The sequence below is a fragment of the Lagopus muta genome, chromosome 7 (assembly GCF_023343835.1).
Source record: "Lagopus muta isolate bLagMut1 chromosome 7, bLagMut1 primary, whole genome shotgun sequence".
Classification (NCBI taxonomy): Eukaryota; Metazoa; Chordata; class Aves; order Galliformes; family Phasianidae; genus Lagopus; species Lagopus muta.
This window is the reverse complement of record NC_064439.1, coordinates 6998236-7022856: the sequence shown is the minus strand read 5'-3', so window position 1 is coordinate 7022856 and position 24621 is coordinate 6998236. Positions and strand designations below refer to the sequence as shown.

General features: G+C 42.5%; 1 protein-coding gene across 2 annotated transcripts in view; it reads right to left on the bottom strand.

The window, feature by feature from the left end:
* ACTR3B (actin related protein 3B) overlaps positions 1-24621 on the bottom strand; it is a 46436-nt gene extending 21815 nt beyond the window's left edge. Inside the window, exon 1 of one of the 2 annotated variants that reach the window (XM_048951521.1) lies at positions 24558-24621. Coding sequence is in view for 1 of the 2 variants with exons in the window: in XM_048951519.1 (XP_048807476.1) it covers positions 4198-4241 (44 nt within the window). In the remaining variant the exon portion in view is untranslated. Of the gene's footprint in view, positions 1-4197; positions 4391-24557 lie in introns of those variants that run through there. The other variant, XM_048951519.1, reaches the window with a different exon arrangement.

The window sequence follows — 24621 nt, the reverse complement described above, 5'->3', positions numbered from 1 at the left end:
AAGGAACTACTCATAAAAAATAAATAAAACAGCTAAAAGTTGTGTTGTTGAAGCAAGCATATTTAGGTATTTTTACTATTGTTCTCTACCATATACTACTTTTCCCAGGTGACCCGTTAGTACACCGCTCAGCTTGGTCAGTTTTTGCATGAAGAACAGTAAGTCCTGCTTCTTCTGAGGCCCTACCATGAAAAGACAAAATGAAACCCAAAGAAAAATGCAGTGTGCATGAAGACGATTGCACAGATGTACAAATGGACCAAACTTGAAAGCAGATATGGAACCCTCAGTCACTTTTAGGGGAATATATTCTGGAAATTTCTTACTAAAGCATAAGAACACAGTTGAAGCATACAAGGCTACTCAGGCAGTTGCCTTATCTATTTCAAAGCAGAAGTCACTCAGCAAGCAAGCAGAAAAGCAAAGCCCAGGTGAGAACATGAAAGACAGGGAGGAACCTTTCCTCAGGAAGTGTAGGGATAGGACAAGGGGTAATGATTTTAACCTGAATGGGGGTGGATTTAGATTAGATATTAGGAAAAATTCTTCACAATGAGGCCAGATCATGGCATAGCTGCCCAGAGAGCTGCGGGTGCCCCAACCCTGGGGGTGCTCAAGGCTGGATGAGCCTAAGGGCTCCTGGCCTGGCAAAAGGTGTCCTTGCCCGTGGCTGGGGGCTGGAACTGGATGAGCTTTAAGGTCCTTCTAACCCGAACCATTACGTAATTCTACAATTCTAAGTTTGAGCGTTTTTAAATTTCCTTTGTTTCTTTTAGGATTGAGACCAAGAAGCAATGTATTAGATCCACAAATGAGCTCTGAAGAGACAGAACTACTGAGAATACCAGAAGGCCTTAAGAAAGACCTGTAAACAAACAAACATAAAATAATCACCTCTGTAATGAGAAAGCTTCCTCTGATGGATGATGCTAAAACGTAGCAGTTTTCACTGTTACAACACCTGTGATGACATACTGCCAAAAACAGACTGCGTATCATTATTACAAATAGGCCTGAGAAACTCCTAACGTAAGGTCCTCATAAAGATGTGAAAATGCACTTTTGGAATGAAGGAGGATGTGAGAAGGGAATGGGAACGAAGAAAGAAAGAATGCAGTAGAAAATAATAATAATAATAATAATAATAAAATATTATGTCTGCACTACGTACAGAGAAGCACCACCAACCACTATACTAATAAACTGCAAATTAGAGCCATAGCTTTGGGAGAGACAAGTAGGACCAGGACTGAAGCCTGTGATTATAAACAACAGCTAATTAACCCATGCTCCTTACACTCAGAACAGCAATTAGAAACTTAGCTGTGCACGACTGGTGTAAAGAATAGAGATAATACTACTTGCATGGAACAACTCGTTTCACATCAGAAATACAATAGCAAGAAGAAATGCAAGACAGCCAAGTTAAATGGCAAAAGCAACGACAACAACAACCCCTTAAGTTTCAAGACAAGTTGAGCTCACTTCTCCCAAAAATCAAGTATTTACTTCTAAGCTGATCAGTAACACTTGGCCAAAGTAAGCTTTCCTTACTAAAATAAAAAACACTTGAATAAAATACACCCAAAATAGAAGCATTCCTCAATGCCTGAAGATGAAGAGCAGTATTTTAAGCCACCTCCACTTTGCACACCCACCTACTGGAGTGCTGATGTCCCACAGCTAAATGCCAATTAATAAAAACAGCCATGAAGTTTAAAGCCACTTGGAACAACACCAGAGAGGCCTGGTAGTCCGAAGGCCCTAAAAATAGCATGCCCTTCTCCACAAAAGGACTGGCAGCAACACGAAAGCTGATCACTAGAAAAAACCTCACTCAAAGAAAATGAAGACGTAGTGCATCAAAACTGAAGCAGGATGGTTCACTTGCAAATGCTAATGGAAAAAGAGCAGTCACATCAAATAACTGCTACTGCTTTCTGCAAAAATGTCATGAACTGTTCATTCTCGATTCATAAAGACAAAGTCAGCTACCTAACAGAGGAAAAAAAATGTCAATGTGTCCTGCTACGAGGATATGTTTCTCACCAAAGCTCTGTACCTATTTTCACACACCCATTGCTGCTTTTCTGCCAAAATCCAGCACTGCTCAGGACTGAGGCCTACCAATGCAAATGACAACTTTAATCCAGGCTTCATATGCACAAAAAACAGAAGGAGTATTTTCATAAACTTAAATCTACTTAGATGAACACAAATCTGTGCTGAGACAAGGCTCCTCATTCAGTACCAGAGATATAAAATACATTTTTCTTCTTATGTATGAAATATTTCACTGTGTATCTGCACACACCTTTCCATTTCCGTTATGCTCTTCCGAGTTTTTCATCTGAAAGCCTTTTCATGAATCATTTGAATGAATTGTTCCAAGCGTGTAACCCAAAGTAGATTCATTCTAACAATAAGAAGATTTTCAACCCACACAGAAGAAAATTCCAGAGACTGTATCAGTGAGTCAAGCTACTTCTGGCTGCTTGGATCAGAATCTTATGTCTTCTTGTTCTGCAAGATTACTTACTTCAGATAAAGTCCCGTCAGCAGAGACACCACATCGTCTCATACATACTAAGATAGTTTGGAGGCATGGAAATGACAAGTCCACTTGTGGGCGGCCTGAACTCTTTCTGAAACAAGCTATCGTACCTGCATACACACAAATTCCAATAGTTTTTGCAGTGTAACCACTGAACAGATTTCAGAAATTGTACTGCAATTATCATTTCTCTGAAAGCATACAGCAGGTTATTTTTTGTCCTTATTTATTTCGTACAACTGTTGGCCAGTAACATCCACTGCTTATGCAACAATGGAATCACTTCACAAACTGAAAGCAAAGGAGTGCTCCTGCAAGAGACAGACAAATTTTGTGCATTTTCTGGATTTTGCAGTTGATGCTGCAGCTTTTGTAAAGGACCCACCTAGCGTCGCCCTTTCCCCAAGAAAAGCTCTCCAATTCTGTGAATTAACATTCCTGTAACACCAAAGTTCCTTGCAGAACAGGTACTTAAAATCTCTTCATTGGAATATTCCAATGGAGTATCTAATGGACAGGCACAACTACATACAAGATGGAACCCATTCTCTATTCTACTCCCAGAACTTTCAGCTGTGGACTCCACTGAGAAGACTGAACTGATTTTAGGTATTATAAGCAGAAACAGCACAAGAGACTTGGGAAAGTTTTGTCACAGCTTAATAAACTTTAAAACATGAAATGCTTTTTCTGAAGAAACTGAACCCATCAACACAATGGGTTGCTCTGGTTACCTATCACTTCTTTTTTAAATTATCTTTCTTTTCTTTTGGTCTTAATACGATGGCTCAGTTTTGGGAATTTTAAAGGGAAATTTCCAGGCATTACCTAAACCAAAATAGTGCAACCAATTCCCTGCAGAAGGAAGGGCTATTCTTGCAATAAATAAACGAAATTGATGACCCTAAAGCACAGCCTGACATGTGAAGTTATCAGCTGAACTCATGCACCAGTGTCTCTTCTCCTCCTGAGAACTTTCCATCACTGCCAGGCCAAAGAAACGAGCTCAGTGCATCTCCAGCATCTCCATCACAGCTCCCTGACACCTCCTGCTCCAGAGGCACAGCAGCAGCACCAATGGACCCATCAGAAGCTGACAGTCCTCACTTGTCAGACAGGTAGGAAAGAACTGTTCCTCTGCAAAGTGAAAATCCCAGCACAGCCTCTGCTGTTCAGATTAACTCCTTGGAGTGACAAGGAGTCACAAAACTCGTGGTACAGCTAAACATCGAATAAATCAGAATAAGTTACAGAGCTGTGCTTGCCCAGGCAGAGTAAGTACAGATCTTTCTCCTCGCAGCAGTTTCAAACGTCATCCCCCACGTTTAGCATTTAAGTCCTTGGATCGTGGTAAGTCAGGGAACAGAAAAGAGGAGAAACGGGCGCGTTGGGACACAGCACCCCGGGCCGACACGGCCTGCCGGGCACAGGAGGAAAAGCAGCGGGCACAGCGGCCTGCCCAGCAGCAGCAGGGCCCACAGGCCAGCAAAGGGACGGGGACACACGGCAGAGACCGGGCTGGCTCCGGACGCAGGGGAAGGGACAACGCGCTGCGGCACGGCGGGTCTCCCACCACGCGCGCATACACACACACGTCGCCAAGAAGGCTGTCAGCACCGGTCCCCCCCGCTCCCCGCACTCACCCGGTGCCTCCGTCTATCACGCAGGGCGGCAGGTAGCTCGCCATGCTGGGGAGCCGGCCCTACGCCGCACCCAGGCCGCCGCCGGCTCCCCCCGGACCGGCCCGGCGCGGCTTCACTGCATGAGCGCTGGAGAGGCGGCGGACACCATGCAGCCGCCTGTCAGCACCGCCCCTGGGGCGCATGCGCCGCCCGCCGGCACCACGTGACGCGACCTCCGCCCGCCTTCGCCGTTCTAGGGCGGCCATCTTAAGAGGGGGCGGCGAGCCTGCGAGGACGGCAGGTCGGGGAGTTACAGGAGAGGCTTTCTTTTTGCCCGTTGCCACAGCCTCCAGAACACAGTGAATAAACTTGTCGAGCAATGTTTATGTCAGCAGGGGCATCACAGAATCGTAGGGATTCGAAGGGACCTGGAGATCTTGCAGAGTGAGCCCCTGCTAAAGCAGTTCCCTACAACAGGTTGTACAGGAGAGAGTCCCGACAGGTCTTGAATATCTCCAGCAAAGGAGAACTCTCCACAATCTTTCTGGGCAGCCTGTTCCAGTGCTCTGTCCCTCTGAGAAGTGCTTCCATGTGTTTGCCTAGAACTTACAGTGTGTCAGTTTCTGCCTGTTGCCCCTTGTTCTATTGCTGCACACCACCAAGAAGTGTCTCCCCCCCTCATCAATTTGACTCCTGCGCTTTAACTATTTATTAACAGTGACGAGATCGCTTCTCAGCCTTTTCCAAATTGAATAGCCCCAGGTCTCTCAGCCTTTCCTTATAAGGGAGATGCTCCAGGCCCTCATTCATCTTTGTATCCCTTTGCTGGACTGTCTCCAGCAGTTCCCTGTCTTTCTTGAGCTTGAGAAGGCAGAACTGGACACAGTGCTACAGCTGTGGCCTCACCAGGACAGAGTAGATGGGGAGGCTCACCTTCCTCCACCTGCTGGCCACACTGCTTGCTGTGCCTGCACAGCCCTCTGGCTTGTCATCCCAGCTTCATATCATCAGCAAACTTGCTGAGTGTGGCTCTATCCCTTCATCCAGATCACTGATGAACAATATGGCACTGAATAAGACTCAGACCAGCACTGACCCCTGAGGAACGCCACTAGTTGCAGACTCTGTACCATTGATCACAACCCTCTGAGGGGTACTCTGTCACCCAACGAGTACACGCTAACAAAATATACATTCATCAGGTTAACAAACTTCTTTTAAACCTCACATGGCCACAAAGGATGCAGCAGAGTAAGGGAAGGAGGAGAAAGAAAGAGTTCACCACACCCCAGCAAGCACTGCAGATGCTACCCTCAGAGCAAGGCTCACTTCACGAGTCACGTCTCAGTGGTGGTAGGTTTTGCCCCACCAGCATTTAACCACTCACTTGTGAAAACACAAATTGTGTTCCTCTGGGTGCAGGTGGCTGCGGCACAGCCCGCATATCCTCTGAGTTGGCCACAAGCAGACCCAGAATACCAAATTAATACCCGAGTCTCAAAGCTTTTGAGAAAAAAATAATAAGCTGCAACAAACATCACCTGCAAAGTTGTTGACATCCTATTTACATATACGATAATGATTTCTCATACGTGACTCAGCCATGGTCATACTGTGAGTGCGTGGTAGCACCAGAAATAGGCCTTGCAGATGCTTTGGCCCGAGTGCTAACCACAGGGACACATTTGTTAGCCGTGGGGGTGTCAGTTTTTATTACCTTCTCCCAGTCGAGCATTGCTGTGCAGAAGCTCATGCAGAAACAGGCTTTATATGAAACCATGAAAATGTATCCCCTGGTCCTCAGAAATGACATCTTTGGTGCAATAACTATAGACTGTTGCAGATGCCTGTGGGGTTTGTTCAGCCATTTACCCCACACCGAGCTCATTCACTCAACATGTTTGCTCACACCAGTCCCCATAGAAATTTTGGAAGATAGAGCATGGTGGAAGCCAGCCCAATTTGTGTGTTAGAAAGGCTCCCTTATCAGTGTGCTGAGATAGCTGGAAAGGCAGACTCCAATAAGCACGCTCAAGGATTGGAGATTCAAGGTGGATGGGAATCATCTGCTTCCTCTTTAAGATAGTCAACTCTGAATGACACATTAAAGGCACGCACTGCTTTGGGATCCAGGGGGAAAGGGGAAAAAAAGAAAGAAAGAAGAATTCTTTGATTTCCTTGGCCAAAATTTCCCCTCTTGCATGCTGTCGCACAATATGCTATGCTTAGAGAATACACACTCATATGCTACATGGGCACATTTCTGTAACATTTCTTACCATTCTCGAGTTCCCTTTCCACCCCTACACCCCCCAGCTGCAATGGCTGAGAACAAAGTTTCATCTGGAAAAGGAGATATTGTCACAGTTCACATATAGCCTGCAGGCTGCATGTAGAAATTCAATTTGCAAACAGCTGCAGAGGTTTGAAACACTTGTGCCCTGCCCTTTTCTTCTCAAGATGTTTATTGCCATCCCTGGGGCATTGATTACTACCCCCTGGCTCTCCCAGCTGTTTGTCGGAGTGCTCCCCAACCCACTTCAAGCAGAATCAGCTGAGATAGTTCAAACAGTTTAAGTTGGTGCTGTGTACTAACTTACTCACTTATGCCTGAAGAGGATTAGGGAGCATTCAAATTACTTTGTTAACAGAGAGGAAGGGATGGGATTGGATCAATTACTGTAATGTTTTTAGCTGTTCCAGCTAGATCCAGAAGAAATCTGCCCATAATCAAGTAGCATAGAGAACCTGGAATAAAACTTTAGCCAGGAAACTACTATAGCTAGATACTCCACTCTGTGCTGGTAAGGCCTCACCTTAAGTCCTCAGTACAGGAGAGCCATGGACCTGTTGGAGTGTATCCAGAGGAGATCCACAGAAATTATTCAAAGGACTGAACACCTCTCCTACAAGGACAGGCTGAGAGAGCTAGGGCTGTTCAGCCTGGAGAAGAGAAGGCTCCAAGGTGACCTGATAGCAGCCTTTCAGTATCTAAAGAGGAGCTACGGGAAAGAAGGGGACAGACTCTTCAGTAGTGTCTGTGGTGACAGAACAAGGGGAAATGGTTTCAAGCTTAAAGAGGGTAGATTTAGGTTGGATGTAAGGAAAAAGTCTTTTGCAGTGAGGGTGGTGAAGCACTGGAACAGGATGCCCAGAGATGTGTTGATGCCTCATCCTTGGAGACTTTCAAGATGAGGCTCAGTCAGGCCGTGGGCAACTTGATCTAGCCATGGGATCCCTGTTCAATGCAGGGGAGTTGGACTACATGACCTTTAAATGTCCCTTCCAATTCTAAGGATTCTCTGATAATATACATCAGTTGGTGGTCTTACCCAGCAGCAATGAGAAATGATGTAAAAACACTTATACATCCAGGTGATACATTGGAACTCTAATAGCTAGCAATTATTTAAATGAAAATAATGGTGAATAGTTCCTCAGGTAGAAGAAGAAGTAAAAGACACCCATCTATGCAGCTCAGCAAATGATAGATTCTTCTTCAGCGTTTGAAGGACATCTTGGCTTCTCCCTCATTATTGGAGAAGTTATGTTATTATTTCTACTTTTGTGCTTTCAGCCAATGTGGATCATGACATCCTTTCACCTTTTGTACAGTGCAGACCACAAAAGTCCAACAAGTTTAAGCTATACTGAAAGGAAAACGACTTCCAAGAAGGTTAGGTAGTCTCAATTTGAATATCTGTAGAGCCTACCATAAGTTACATGATTAAAGCTCTGCTGTTTCACATTGCTTTGTCTACACCCCTTTTCACCGCAGTATCCACATGCCTTTGAGGAATGTAGTAAGTGATGTGGGTAGTATCTGCCATTCTTTCATTTTAGTCTCAAAGGGAGAACTGTGTAGGCAGCAGAGGGTTGGGTTTTATTTTCAGTTTTTTATTTTGAAGTGTTGATGCCACTGTATGTTTACAATAAAGAAGGTAATCCAAAGAAGTAGATGCTGGAGTTCTGATAACTCTTAACTCCTGTGAGACTTTTTCAACAGCAACAGAGCAGAAAAACTTCTTAGATAACTGAAACAGTGAGTGTGAGCTCAGCTAAGAAAGGTCAGTATGGAAGAGAAGAGTGATGCTGGTGCATTTGAACCAGCCTCCTAAGATGAACTGCACTTTGTGTTCTAGATTATGCATCTCAAAAGGTGATGGTGTCATACTTAGATATATCACACTGATATTTCGGAGCATTAGGAATGGGAGACCAGCTTCAGTTACATATGCAATCTGCCAGAAGGAGACGGGTTCCTAAACCAAATGGATTCAGAAGCTCAGAGTCCAGGGGATGCCACCAAATTAACTAGCAAGTAAACCAATTGCCTTTGCCTAGCCTCAAATAAATGAGGCTCCAAATAAGATTTCCTTTGCTTACATAACCTCTCCCCCTGCTTGGCATCAGCTTCAGCCAGCTCTTTTTCATTGCTGATCTATAAAAGTATTAGGCTAACTTGGTGGTATCAATAAAAACAAAGATCTTTTGAAGGGCTATACTGCTGGCGCTTAAGTTTGTATTGCCCAAGCAGCTTTCTTTCAGGCTGTATGTTTGTGATGAATTCTAGTTAAAGGGATAGAGTGAGCATATTTTACTTCCATCGCTGCTTTCTTTAGAGGAAACCTTCACAGAGGCACCAAGAACTTTCTCCTGCACCTCTGCCTTCTTGCAGAGAGTCCTGTAGTATCTCGAATCAAGAAATATGAGGGTAAGAGAGCAGTACTGGCACGTGTCCTGAAGTTTCTGTTCTATCCACCATCCATCACCCTCCATCCAAAATAATTTGAGCTATGTATTTTTAAAAAAACACTTTCAAATCTAATGCTTCAATCTGTAGATAAATGGCTGGTCAGCACTGTTTCTCTAAACCTTGATTTCTGGCAAGTAGTGGAAATCTGTTACTAGGTCTTATACTGTGAATTGTTTTTGAGTTAGTACTACACCCTCTGATTTTTTCATCTGACAAGCCAAAAACTGTGCTTACATATTGGTCACAAATACATGATTGCAGTCTTCCCTTGTTTTCTAAGTGGTAAAAATGATGGCAACATTAAAAAAGACTCTCTTCAGAAGCTCAGAAAGTAACAGTGTGAAAGACAGGTCTTTAATCCCCTGATCACCTCTAACATGAGACGAGTTTAAGGGCAGCTGCTACACAGTTGTCATCTTATAATCACTAGCAAAGGTCACCAAGTATTGGTGTTCACACACTAGAAATCACAGAAGTATTACTCAGTCACTGGGAAGTAAATTGCTGGAGAATCTAGGCTTTTCCCTGTGACACAGCCAAAGATAAAGAAAAAAAGAAAAGGGGGGGGGGGGGGGGGGGGGAAGCAGCAACACAGGGCAAACTATTCTCACAAAGATACATCTGGAGAGCACACATTAACCTATTCTATTTCTTTGTTTCTATAGACCTTTAAACAGCTACTTCTAAGACCACTCTGAGCAGACTCCATCTGTAATTTAAAGCACAGGAATAATCATGCTGAAAACAATTATCCATGCTCCTAAACTTATATATCATTTATATAAGTGCAAACTGGGGCCTAAACAAGCTTTACTTCCTACCAAACTGTTGACTTAAGATATCATGGCAGAAAAATCACAAGCTGCTTATGCAAACAGAATAAAAACTACTTGCTGTCTTTATAGTGGGGACTTCTGTTATGAGAAAGTTAAAAGACAGTCCATGGTTTGGTTGAAAGGCAACAGAGTTGTACATCTTCTATAGAAAATGTGACATCTCTGAAAGTCTTTTCTATCTGTGTATCCCCCTGTTGTGTGATCCTTTAATTGCCTTATAAATATATGAGGGAACATTGCCATTTCTAGCACTGCCTGCTCAAAAGAGGCTTTTATAGAATCATAGAATCATAGAATCACTAAGGTTGGAAAAGACCTAAAAGATCACCCAGTCCAACCGTTCACCTATTCCCAATAGCTCCTACTAAACCATGTCCCTCAACGCAACATCCAGTCTTTCCTTGAACACCCCCAGGCTCGGTGATTCCACCACCTCCCTGGGCAGTCCATTCCAGTGCCTGACCACCCTTTCTGAAAAGTAATACTTCCTCATGTCCAGCCTGAATTTCCCCTGGCGTAGCTTGAAACCATTCCCCCTGGTCCTATCCCTAATGACACGAGAGAAGAGGCCGACCCCCAGCTCACTACAACCTCCCTTCAGGAAGTTATAGAGAGCAATAAGGTCTCCCCTGAGCCTCCTCTTCTCCAGGCTGAACATTCCCAGCTCCTTCAGCCTCTCCTCATATGGCCTGTGTTCCAGACCCCTCACCAGCTTCGTTGCCCTTCTTTGAACACGTTCCAGGGCCTCAATATCTTTCTTGCAGTGAGGGGCCCAAAACTGGACACAGTACTCGAGGTGCGGCCTCACGAGTGCTGAATATAGGGGAACAATCACCTCTCTGCTCCTGCTTGCAACACTGTTTCTGATGCAAGCCAGGATGCCATTGGCCTTCTTGGCCACCTGGGCACACTGTCGGCTCATGTTCAGCCGAGCATCAATCAATACCCCCAGGTCCATTTCCTCTACGCAGTCCTCCAGCCACACCGCCCCAAGCCTGTAGCGTCGCCTGGGGTTGTTGTGGCCGAAGTGCAGGACCCGGCATTTGGCCTTGTTGAAACTCATTCCATTGGCTCCAGCCCAGCTCTCCAGCCTGTCCAGATCCCTCTGTAGGGCCTCGCTACCCCCAGGCAGATCCACACTTCCAGCCAATTTAGTGTCATCTGCGAATTTACTGAGGGTGCACTCGATGCCCTCATCGAGGTCATCAATAAAGATATTGAAGAGGACAGGCCCCAGCACCGACCCCTGCGGAACACCACTCACGACCGGTCGCCAGCTGGATTTGACTCCATTCACCACCACTCTCTGTGCCCGGCCCTCCAGCCAGCTCCTTACCCAGCCAAGAGTGTACCCATCCAAGCCTCTGGCTGCCAGCTTCTGCAGGAGAATGCTGTGGGAGACAGTGTCAAAGGCTATGCCCCAGGTAGAATCTTTCCATGCTTCTCATGTTTCTGGAACATCATGTTTCTGCTTTTTTTTTTTACTTTTTTTTTTTTTTTTTCTGTGTGACAGGATTGAACAGAATCAGAACCCAATATTCCCACTGAGATTGCATCACCAGTCACAGTATGAACAACTGCTTCCTATCCTCTTCTTTGTATAAGCCACTCTGGACTGGCTGTTGATGTATGTTTTCTTAAATAGTGCCCAATGACTCTCTACCTCTCTTTCCTGAGTGGATACTGTTAATTTAGATCTACTCAAAACATTCTGGATTCTATCTAATCTATTTTGTGTTTGTACCATATTCATCACCATGGTAGCTGAATGCCATAGTGTCCTTGAGGTAGAGGCTATGCAAAGCTTATTTTAAACCGCTCCAATTCTTTGCCTTTTAAATTGAGTTCTAACAATTTCAGCTTACTTCAGCTGAGAAATTACCCTTCTGCTCTTCATAAATAACAGTCTGAAATTTGAAACGAATCCAGCACGACCTGGGACTCTCTTTTAGCTGGGAATATCCACCACAGTAACTCTGACAACTATGTTAATAATACCCTTTTATTTAGTTACTTCTCTTACTCTAAGAGAAATGTTGTGAAAGAACATTCATAATTAATGAAAGCAATAGTTCTTCAAACTCAAGCAAAGCAAGCAGTCTTCTAGTAAGCTCTCATGCTCACTCTCACATCTTTTAACACTCTTATCTACCTTGAAATCTGATTATCATTAATGATAAAGCTCTGACTACAAATGTATGTACAAATACAATATATATGTATAGCATAACTGCATTACCTGTTTTTAAAACACAACACAAATATTTTGTTCCATATACTCAATGCTGTATACTTTATGATGTTATAGGGAAGGTCTGAACTACTCCTTCCTCAACAATGCTGCTGATACATTTACAAATTGCAAATTTAAGGGGAAAAAAAGAACGCCCATATTGAACATGGAAATAGTGTAAGGTCAACTGTATGTTTCTAGTTTTTATATCAATTTTAGTATTTGTTTTCAAATTCCTTGTTTGAGTATTCAATGTGGCATTCAAAGGGAAAAAAAGCTCACCAATAGTCGCTACCCTCACTTTTTAAGCACACTGCACAACTTCAATCAAGACTGAAGAAATGGTAGAAGCTTCAAAGATTTAAAAATCACGAGCAGATGTATGAAGAAAAATCACTAAGAAGCTAATGGTGAAAGGTCAGAATTGCCCTCACAGATAGAGAGATTACAGCATCAGCACAGCTAGATCATTAACAACAAAGTCACATGGCAGACATCTTCCAAAGTGTCGATATCTAAAGGACTGTGGGCTTAACCTGTCTGAAGCTGTTACAGAAGGGAGTCAGAACAGCACAGAACAAGGAACGAGTGATGAATTTGCCTTCCTTGGCACACGTACGGCCACACAAATCTTTATCTTCTTTGCAACAGATGCCTTACAGCCAGTTCTAAAAATGGTGACTCAGGATGTTTAGATGAACGCGCACACACAGAAGATGGATTAACATTCTTCCGGAGGTACTCCAGAATGCAAACAACAGCCCAGCTCCACACTGTATAAAATCACCCCACTGCAAGAAGTGCATCAATTCAGAGGTGATTACACAGATTTGTGCAAAACCTCCTATCCAGTGGTTTCCACCCTTAAAAGTGACTACAGATTCAACTAACCTACTGGCTTGGAAACTGTACATCCTGTCTTCTGTTACCGAATAGAATATTTTCTCCCATTACTGTCTGAACCATTAAAACGTCAGTCACATAACTTTTATGCAATGTAGGAAGGCTGCTCTGAAAGCAGTGCCTCCTATTTTATGATGTTGGCCCACACATCAGAGGTGGATGTTGCTGGTATGGCAGAGCGGCTGAACCTTCCCACCAAAATTCCATTACATTTTGTTGCAGTGCGACAGATGGCAGCAGAGGGGCGGTCTGACATGGAAGTGGGCATGAAGCAAAGGTGTGTCATCGAATTCCTCCATGCAGACAAAGTGGCATCCATTGACATTCATCAATCCTTGCTGAAAGTTTATGGAGACCAAACAGTGCATGTGAGAAAAGTGAGACGGTGGATGGTGTGTTTCTGCAGTGGCAACAATGTCATGAAAGACAAGCTATGTTTTAGGTAGCCATGTAGATTTGTACGAATGTAGCATGCAGACTTTTGTTCATCACTGGTGAAAAAGAATAGCTAACAGTAGGCCTATGTTGAAAAACAGTATTTTGTAGCTGACAATTTGATCTGTCAAACAGTGTTATTGTGCTTTTTGTATCTATTGTACCTTCTATGGAAGTTAATAAGAGACACTATTTTCAGAGCAATCTAGATAGTTTTTAATCAAATCTCAGATACACTCAAGTTTTGTGGTTTGGTAAGTTTCCCACAATATTTTGTTCATAAAGCATAGATCTGTTTGTTACAACAACAGCATATGATACCTCATCTGAGGCCCAGGATAGTTGTTTGTAATTCAGAAGTGATTTCTTCATTACGACCATGAAGCAAACGAGATTGCCATGGTCTGATGAGAGCCAATCTCAACATCTTCCTGCCCAGCCTACCTCTGCAGATATATCAGCTAGACTAGTTTGGACAGGCAGATCAGTTTGTTGTTTGTTTTGTTGTTGTTGTTGTTTTTAAAATACATCAAATGAATCAACACATCAACAAAGCAGCAACATATTTTTCCAGTTACTAAATGTATTTGTTAATCAGCCAAACCAGAGATACCAAAGAGCCTGTCTGTGGAAACAAAGCCTTTGGTTCACCAAGTCACCACAAGAACTGTCACACACAACACAAACATCATTTTGATCTAATCAGGGTTTACAAAGACATTTATTGTAGCCCTACATAGCTGTCCAAAATCGTGGAGATCCAAAGTACGTGTGACAGGATCAACCCCAGAGACACAAAATGGGGTCAGACCAAGCCTTGCCTTAGGAGCAAGGCAGTAGTCAGTCTCAAGCACTGTTAAAAGCAGCGTGCCATTCCTCATCTCCAGAATTCCTGGTATTTATATCAAATATCTTTCCAAGTCTTTCCAAACAACTTTCCCAGGCAGCAGAATTGTTTTTTAAAAAAAGGCTTTGGGAGAAAATCTTGTGCATGCTTCAGGTTGCAACAAGTCACCCACCAGAAGGGCTGTGAGGCTGCTGCTGGCACACAGTACTTGGAGGTGGAAATCCAGCCTTCCACAAAAGCCAGGGGCTAATTCTCTTCAGTAACATTAAAATACCAGCACATTCTTTCTGCCAAGGGAGGAATGGGTTGTTTCCTCCAACAAAGACTATCCCACAAAAAGATTCACAAAAACTGAGCCAGACTCGATTTCTACTTCAAGTAAATATATTTGGGGGGAGGGAGGGTGAGGGGCATTTGCTGATGAAATTGATGAAGAATCCCAAAAATCTCTACTTGGACTTAACTCACAGCAAGTACTCTTCTTTCACTCTGCAGTAAAACTGCAGATTATGAGATGTTGTGTTTACTTGCATTTCTCAGGTCATGCATCTAAAGCTGCCACCTACTGCAGAGCACTCAGACTTATGGTAGTTCTGCTGCCAGATGCTCACTGATTTACACTTTTTTGCTTCTGTTCTTCAAGCACCAGAAAGATTCATGCCTTCCATATTTTTCTAAGTTGTTCAGGCCCAGTTGACATCAAAACTTAACATTTGTCTACATGAGATATGAGAGAAAACCCATCTTCCCAGATGAGTGTTTTCATCGTCAGCTATAAGAAAAAACATAATTTTCTCAAATACGCTTCATTGTTTCTTCTCCCTCAGTTCTTGTGTCTCCATTAATGCTTCCCTGCACTTAACCCCACTTTTATTTTCCTTGGCTGCAACACATATTAACTAACAAAGTTGGGCTTTTCCATAAGTAATAGAATTTTGCTAATGAATTACAACATGTTTTGATACTAATACTGTATAAAGCCAAAACCCCACACTTCAAGTCTCCTCTATCTCAACTTCACCATCTGTGAAAACAAAGACTTTCAAACTCACAGCCCTTTGGTTTCACACAATACCTCCATGTGCACCAGGGAACAACAGGTCTGTTCTGCACCTGGAGAAAACTGCAAACAATTGCAAACTGCTCTTGATCTCTGCATCTGAACAACTGGTAGCAGTGGCAGTGCAGCAATGTGGATTGGGCTGCAGGTGATTAACCACGTGGGTGGCACATCTCAGGATCTCTTCACTCTGCTTGTTGCCCAAGCAAAGCAGATCAAAGTTAAATGTACTCAGCCATGCCAGAAGCAGACCCTCAGCTGAAGCAGACATACACGTCCACTCCACTGTTGTGTGCGTTCTGCATACCAAACCTCCTCCTGCCTATATTCCTACTCTGATAAGTTAAGGCTTGTAGCAACTCTTTAGAGCAGCTAAGGATGAAGCTCTTCTTGGGAACTTGTGTGGGTGCTATGCCTTGTTTCAGTTAAGGGTTGTTCCTTTTTTTCCCTTCATAAATTCAGCTATCATTACAGTAGCTGAGACTACCACATGATGGAGTTGAAAATAAGAAAGGCTATCAGTAGGTGCAAGCAGTGATGTGAAGACGCAGTATTAATCATCTCAAGCTCTGACAACAAGAAAGTGGATATCACACACAGACAACACAGGCAGATGCAATCAAGCAGCTGCATCCTTTACAATAGAACAAGTTTTCCATCTTATCTACTTATTGCAGACCCACAATTATTTTTCCACTCAGCCAGGCACTATAGCTCCCTCAGGAAAGGTATGGAATTGGCATGAAAAAAAAAATAGGAAAGTAAAATGTTTCTTACTGTTTGAAAAATGTATCTGCTTCACAGCTTCAGGGATGAAACATGAGATTAATGTAACTCAGGAGCTCAGAGTTAGAGAGGATGGGGCAATTGCTTAAAGATCACCCAGCAGTCACATCCACCCAGCCACTGCCTCAACACTTTGTAAACACGTACTTACAAAGTAATGGCTCCTTTCCCTGCCCCCAGCCAGCCCTCCTGGAATGATAAATTAATAAATAAGTAAACAGGGGACTTGTATCTAACACAAGTCAATTTTAAAATAAATAAGTGAACAAATAAAAAGCATGCCTAAGTTTATAGCCAGAAGGCCAGAGCCTTCCCACTAGCTTTATGAGCAAATCCTGACTTTAGCCAATTTAGGGATATCCTCGAATAGTGATTCAAACTACTTGCTATCATGTCAAGTAGCTATCACAAGAACTAAACTAAACTAAATTTTAAAAAGTAGAAAAAAATAAATCAGCTGTGACAGCACTTTGGAATACAGACTTACCAGAGCTCTCGAACAGAAGAAATACGATGAGCCCTTAGCATTGTCTCAAAAGTGCTGTGAAACTTTTGTACTTCCTGCAAAGCTCCCTGGAAAAAAACAAACACCTCATCACCTTAGTATATGTTCACTCCCATTTTTTAAAAAGAGGAAAAGAAAGACCTGGGGAACTGCAAGCCAGTGAGCTTTATGATTGCACATGGAAGATTGTGGAACAGAGCCTTCTGAAAGCTGAGTGCGACGAGGAGGTGATGTGACACAGTAGCACAGCTTCACCAAAGGCAGATCACGCCTGATCAATCCCATGGCCTTCTATGAGGGAATGATGGCATCAGTGGAGAGAGGAAGGGCAATTGATGTCATCTACCTGGACTTGTGTGGGACCTTTGACATGATCCAGCACCACATCCTTATCTCTACATTGGAGAGATGTGGATTTGACAGCTGGATAATGGATAATGAGTTGGTTGGATGGCCAAAGGGTTGTGGTCAGTGGCTCTATGTCCAGGTGGCAGCTGGTCTGAGACCAGCAGGTTTTAACAGTCAGTCACAAGACAGTGGGATTGAGTGCCCACAGCAAGTTTGCAGATCACACCATGATGAGTTGATGTGATAGAAGGAAGAGAGATGCCATTACCTCTCGACCCATCACTGCTACCCAGGAGAAGTAGGCTGGAAGTAGGAGGTGAGGGAGCAGCAGGGACTGCTTCAGCAGGCTTGAGGCACTAAAGGAATACATCCTTCACCAGGACTGGGCATTCCTAGGGTCTCCTGTGAGGATGGATGGATGGTTCCCCTGCCCTCTCTCAGCAGTGCTTCACTTGACAAACTTGTCTGTTTGTGGGTGTCTGATTCATTGTAATGGAGATCCACCACTGAACTACACTCACTGTTTTCCAGCAGGGACATTTCCTGCTAAGGGGTGTGTTTCAGGCAAACACTGCCAGCATTTCCTCCAGTGAATTAGCCTTTGGGATTTTATGTCTCTGACTTTGTCTTAAGGCACTAAACAGCTTCTCACCTAAAGCAAAACTGCAAGCAGGCATGCTGTTGCCTGCAGATTTCACACAGCCTCCAGCACAATCACAGAACCTGTGAGCTGCTCGGGTATATTTAGAATCCCATATTGTCATTACTTTCATCCTACAAAAGGGAGGATAAAAATCAAAGAAGAATGGAAGCAGAGGATAAATGCACAGCTGGAGAATGTCAGCAGTCACCTCAGCAGTGGCTGGGCCTGATGCACCTGTTGTTTAACAGAAAGGGAGCAGATAACCCAGAGAAAAGAAAATCAAAGTTAATTCCTACTGCTGTAGTCAACACACACTGTGTACAGTAGTCCATCTAGTCATACAAAGGTCAATGCATAAGTCATGTGTCAGCAGAGATGCTTGTAATTAACGATTTAAATCACAGTTGTTGGCTAATTAGCTTGGACTGTGAAATGTGATATTTTTCCCAAGACAGGATCCCAAGAGAAAGAGGAAAATATCAAAGATGCAGACAAAGTTGGAGCTCTGCCTCCAAAAGCTTCTTCCACAATCACTCAAACTTATCAGGGCTGCTTCCTCTTGGTTCACCAGGCCCCTAATTTATGTCTATTAAAACATTTGCAGAGCTGCTTGCAAGCTAGCTGACCTATTTGTCTTCCTTTTCACTATTCCTAAGACTCCTCATCTATCTAGCTTTGTTTAATTCCTCAGAGGCACCTAATTTCTCGAGAAGTTGGAGGTCACTTGCTCATACACACTTTTAATTATAATAATGGATAAAATTACCCAGATAATAATATTTTTTGCCTCCACTCTACCTTTTCATTTAATCTAGTGGGGACTATATTAGTAAAAATTTCATTTATCAGGATTTTTGTTTGCCAAGAGCAAGAAGGAAAGGGGAGTAGAGATCAAATTCTGGGTATTTTATTTAGTTGTTCAAGTAACTATTAGGTTCACTTTGGTAGGGTAGGGAAATACTGCAGTCAGCTGATGACTCCAGAGAACGGGGTGAAAAGAGCTCTGCTGGGTCACAATAACTCCATGGCCATCTAATTAAAAACTTAATGATGTTATCCTTAAATTCAGAAAAGGGGAAAAAAAAAAAGCAATTAGAAAAAAAACCAACCTACCACCAATGTTAGTGATGTTACATTCAATTAGAAGCTGATCTTGGACCGCAGCAACAGTAAGATTCACTGGCAACTGCAATGGTCTTTTAGAAATACAGCAGCCTTTGTGAATCCCGTGACCTTTATGAATGGCCATAAGTCCTCAGACACCCTGCTCTTGTTGCATGGAATCCTTGTAATTGCTTTTATTATGGATGGTGACTTGTGAAATGCCACATGAACACGGAGAGCCTCCCAGAAATCTGCAGACATAGCTCCCACAAGTTTATTACACCTCCACAGATCCAAAGAATCATTAGGGTTGGAAAAGACCTCAAAGACCATCACATCCAACCATCAGCCCAGCCCCACACCAGCTAACCGTGTCTCTCAGGGCCATGGTCACATTTCTTGAAAACTTCCAGGCATGGTGACTCCACCACCTCCCTGGGCAGTCTGTTCCGATGCATTACCACACTGACTTACACCATCTTCTTTGTTAGGGACCATCTGTTTAGTAAGTCCAGCCTAGTGCTTGCTTGCACATCTTTGGGAGGCATCATGACATCTCTTACTGCAGTTGCTACCCTGAGCAAAATCATTTTCGTTGAAACTCTGGTGGTGTCAGGGGATTTGTACAGAAACTATTTTAGGCCTACTGCAATTCCCTGGCAAATTAAAGGGTAGAAGTTACCCTGCTTTGGGCCAGACACAGAAAACATTCTATATCACCTTCAGATGGCCTAGCAACAGGGTGTTTCCTTCTGGGCACTTCACTTTGTGCTTTTGAATGTTAAGCTTTGTTTTGAGACAGTAAATTTCACAGAGAAGAATTCCACCTTTCAGATCCCAACCATAGAACAGTGCGAAGAGGCAGCATGAACCTACTGCCCAGAGAGGAGCCACGTCTTGCTGCAGCAGCCTGAATCTGTATAATTTTGAAGCATAAGGCAACTGCAGCCTTAGTCTCCACACTGAAAATCTTAAATCACTCAGATTTGTTGTAGTGAAGTGCTTCATTATCAGTCAGGGTTTAAATATCACTTAATCCACTGCTGCACTGCTTATTAAAAATTAAGGTAGCAGAAGAAGTGACCATGTTTTTATGATCTACATAACCAGAGACAGTACTTCGGTACTTCAGAAAACCCCATTTGCAGATAAAGAATGCTGTCACTTACTTTCTCCTCCATGAACAACTACTACCAGATCGCAGATCTCTGAGCAAGTTTATTACAAATATGAACCACCAGAAAATTCAGGCCGTGACTGCTTACGTGAATGCACAAATCATATGGCTGATGTAAAATCTTATGTTTTATATATATTTAGAATTCACTTTCATTCATAATATACTTGAATGCTCACTAACAAATACGCAACCTCAATAAACACTTCTATCAGCATCTTACTGTCATTTGCAGAAAAACAAGTATTAAAATAGGTATGAACAAGAGCAAAGTGAATACGTTTAAAAAATAGAGAAATGCTGCTTATCTCTAAGTGTTTTTTTTTCACTAGTGCCTGAATGCAGTGAATACAGGAAATCAGAATACAGGGTGGTGTTCCCAAGCTGCAGGGCTATTTTATGCTGCCCTAATGTAATATAACCTTAGATGTCTATTCAGCTTTACATAGAGTATGAAAAGGTTTCCATCCTAGGGGAGCTTCACAATTCTAAAGCCAAAAGAGCAAACTCTTGTACTCCAATCCACTAGTGAGCCAACAAGAACATTTTTTTAATGTTTCCTTTCAGCTACGGCCTTTGTCATTCAGATATTTTAGTATAATTAAGTTCAAGATGCATAAAAAACCTTTTTGCACAAGACAATTGTCAGACTGAAATCACTAACTGATAATGTCTGCAAAATTTACAAAAAATCCTTCCTCCTTTTCCTTCCATCAGAAGGACTCCAGAAGAGAGTCCTCGAGGACCCTTGTTTACCACCAGCCTGTATTCTCTGACAGAAAAACTATGGATCAGTGAACTCTCAGCTGAATCTGCTCTGTGCCACTCCTATGTCCATCTTCCATCCTCATGACAGAACCACGAGCATGCCAAACAAACATGGACAAAGCACGCTGTCTTTGCAACACTCCACATGTGCAATTACCTCCTGAGAGTTACTGCAAGTTGCTTTACACAGAGAATCTCTGAGGTGAATGAAATCTGTGTCACATGGAAATGGCTTCCCATAGCACCACAATTCTGAACAGCTTCTGACAACACCAGTGCAAGGCTATCTTTGATACATACCCTGGTCACGGATGTCCCATTTAAACAGATGCAAGAAACTTCTGTACAAGTCAAACCCAACAAGTTTGGGACAGGTCACAAGCAAACCAACTTGTGACTCTTCTAGCTGCTGTGTGGAAACAAAGATTACAGAATCAGAGAAGCACTGACTACAGGAAGTCCCAAAGGTCATCTGAACCAACCTCCTTCTCAAACCCAGACTATCGCCAACTCTAGAACAAGTCAGTCATAGCTTTATCTGGCTGATGCTTGAAAATCTCAAAGGATCAAGCTTCCACATCTTCAAATAATATATTTCAGTGCTGTATTTCAGGACCCTTCTGGACTGAAGCAGTTGAGTGTGACAGCCATTTCCCTCAGTGCAGCACTGCAGCACCACACGCATGCTTTCTGAAGGTGCATTTTCACTGAACACAATGAAAATACTGGAGTATCAGCCCCAGTACCAAGCCTGGGGCTCTCATCTATTACCAGTCACCAGCTGGGCACTGGCCTACTGATTACTGTTCATCACATCTTGAAATCCAGGCAATTTTCAACTAATGTAACATTCTGCTCATCAAACCATTACTTTCTCAGCTTCCGGATAAGGATGCTATGTTGTCAAACCTTACTAAAGATGAGATATATTACATTCATCAGTCTTCCCTCATCTTTGTAGCCAGTTATTTAACCATATATCTGCCAATCAGGTTGGTCAAGCGTGATTTACTGTTGGTAAATAAATCCATGTTCATTCATCCTTGTCATTCCCTGTCATTGTGTTCTTGTGTGTTTGGAAATGAATTCCAAGAGTATATGCCCTGTGAAAAGTATATTAAGCTTCAGTTGCAGTGGCAAAACTAACATCATATAACATCTAAATACGTTCAACAGACATTCAGGTACTGGGATTTTGTCTGCATTGCAAGCACAGCCACAGAAGCAGACTGGCATTACTGACCAAGCTCTTGCTGGGGCTTGTAGACACAGTGATGTAAGACTGCAACAGTGGATCTGTCATCCATACTAAAGGCAGCCAGATACACCCCAGTTTTTTCTAATAGATTTATTTCAAAGATGATTCAGATAAAGTTGTCGATATCTCTTGAGTAAGTTCACCATCAAGCCCCACTTTCAAGACAGTAGCCAACAAATGAGGCATTCCCTGAATACGGTCTGGAGAGTCATTACTGAGGTAAGTGTGGTCTAGCTTAAACAAAGGTTTATAGCCTTCTATAAAAACATACCTTTTCCTATTACTACCACCATAAGTTCTGACAGCTGTTATCTCTCTACTTATATTTTATGCTTCTTAATTCTAACATATGATGGCACTTTGCTTCCCAATATCCAATTGACATTCTTTTGATGTATCTTTTGGGCTGGTGCCTAAGCACATTTGCAAATAGTTTAGTGCTCAATTTAGGGCTGAATATATTCCCAGAATTCCTTTGGCAATCAATTATTTATTACTTACAAGTGTTAAGATCAAAAAGAAAAGAAATAGATGTATATTTCACGCTGACAGGAGGTCCGCGGGGATTACAGAAAACAGAAACTTTAATGCTAAATTTGTGTAAAAAGGGTAAAATGGGGATTCCCTTGTCAGTTCTTAAAAAATTAAAAAAAAAAAAAAAAAAGAAGAAGAAGAAAATGGCCTGGATTATTCACGTATTCTTCTTGGGCTTTATCTCATGGTTTGAAATGCACATTAGAATTGTACCATTAGTTCTCTGTACCACAGGGGCAAGGTCTGGTTTGCTTTCATTAAGGAGTACCAGTCGGCTTGGGCTCACTGTCAGCTACCTGGATACCTTTTAGCAGCATATCCAGAATGGTATACATAGCTAATTAATTAACCTTCTAATTCATTTCTATTGATAAGCCTAGGATTTGCATTAATTTTCCAGCAATAACATACCACTGGTATGGCTTCTTTGTCACATTTGTAAGACTTGAAGCTTGTAACAGCAACAACATTTAAGTAAAGGAGAACTTGCAAGAGCAGAATTTTAAAAGATCATCCATACTTCATAAACAGCTTAGCAGAAATGGAGAGCATTTTATCAAACATGTTTGGCTGGGGCAGAATAGTATTATTCTGATCTGTGGGGTATAAGCAGTGATGGGGGATCTCAGGGGTCAGAGCTAGAGAACTCAGAACCAAACTCTCTCTGCAGTCACCACTGACTACTCATCTGTCTCTATAAACTGCATGCTCCTCTCCTTGTATTTATATAAAAATAATAAGTTTTTAATTTATTGCTAACTTCAACTGTGACCCAGATCAGGTGCCAAATAAAGACAGCTTTTGTATAAGCAAGAAATAGCCCTCGCCAGATCACCAATACAAAACCAGTCCTTATCTGTGTGGCTAACTGCTACATAAGGGATATCTGGCAGTTTCACAGTGAGCCAGCACAGATTATTCAAAGAGGACGGAAGCAGCAGCAGGAAAAGAGCAACCTGGTGCAAACAAACAAAGAGGAATTCAAACTCAGCAATACAAGCTGATAAAAGGCAACCTCCAGAAATAAGAAGTCTACTCATGAGTATATGTGAAAGGCTGCACAGACCAAGTTTATTTATGGTGTAGCTCTGCAAGCCGAAATGTAAAGCAGAATATCCAGCAACCAGCTCTGAAACTTTACAACGGATGCCAGAATTTAGTAATGTTCCGGGTTGTTTTTTCATGGCCAGCAGCCCATCCACCAATGGACTCAATTCTTTCCTCTTTTTTTTCCCCCAGGTTGTACAGCAAATCTATCACCTTCTCTAAAGCCATTGAAATTATAACACCCTTGTAATTTAACCTGCTTATTTGTCATGCAAACAGATAAATTATACTACTGTAAAACTGAGATGCATTTACAGAAAGTGGCAGCTCTCCAGGTAAAAAGAATCAGCCATCTGCTCTCAGAAAATCTAATAAAGCCCAGTGACAGATCACTTCAGTTATTGAGAGAAACTTGGAACAGTGGGGCAGAAATCAGCCACATGAAACTGGAGGAGTCACACAACAGACAGGTTGTGCATAATCTGAAAGGCAGTCCATCATTTGCTTTGCCACCTGCAGATTCAACATCCACCTGAAGGCAGAACTTTCAAAATGGTTATTGTTGTTATCAGTATTAGCTGAGACTTATTTAGGACTCTGAGGTGGTCTTTAGTTCATCAGCCTTTTGGGCGTTGAGCATAACTAGACAAAGGAGTAAATGAGGCAGACCGAAAAAATGAGACCTTTCTGTTTTGTCTTTCAGAGTGACTCTTCTGTTTAAGTGAGTTTTCAGATACCAACTTGTCACATTTGGAGCAAAGGTGTTCTAGAGGTTAACGAGCAAAGCAACAGCTGACTTCACTAAAGAGTTTAATTCAACTATACAAACTGTTTTCAACCTAGAAGATCCGTTTGGAGCTGGTTTGTGCTGGAATGTCACCCACACAAATCTTGCAAGGAACACTAAGTGACAATACACCAAAAATAATGAAGCTCATGTTGGAACAAAATCTCTGTAATTGAAAAAAAAACACTGCTTCAAGGAAGAAACATTTAAATTCCAGTTTCTAATTTAGCTATTACCTAATTAAATATAAAAACTTGATGTATTTGAACCTTTTTGCAAACATCCTCACACAGTCTACATTTCTTGTCACCACACTGGTTTGCTTTGTGCTTCTCCCCATTGTTTTGCTCTTACCTCAGGCCTTGTTCCAGGATGGGGTGTTAAGTCTCTGGGCTGTCTCTGTATTGCAGACCAACTG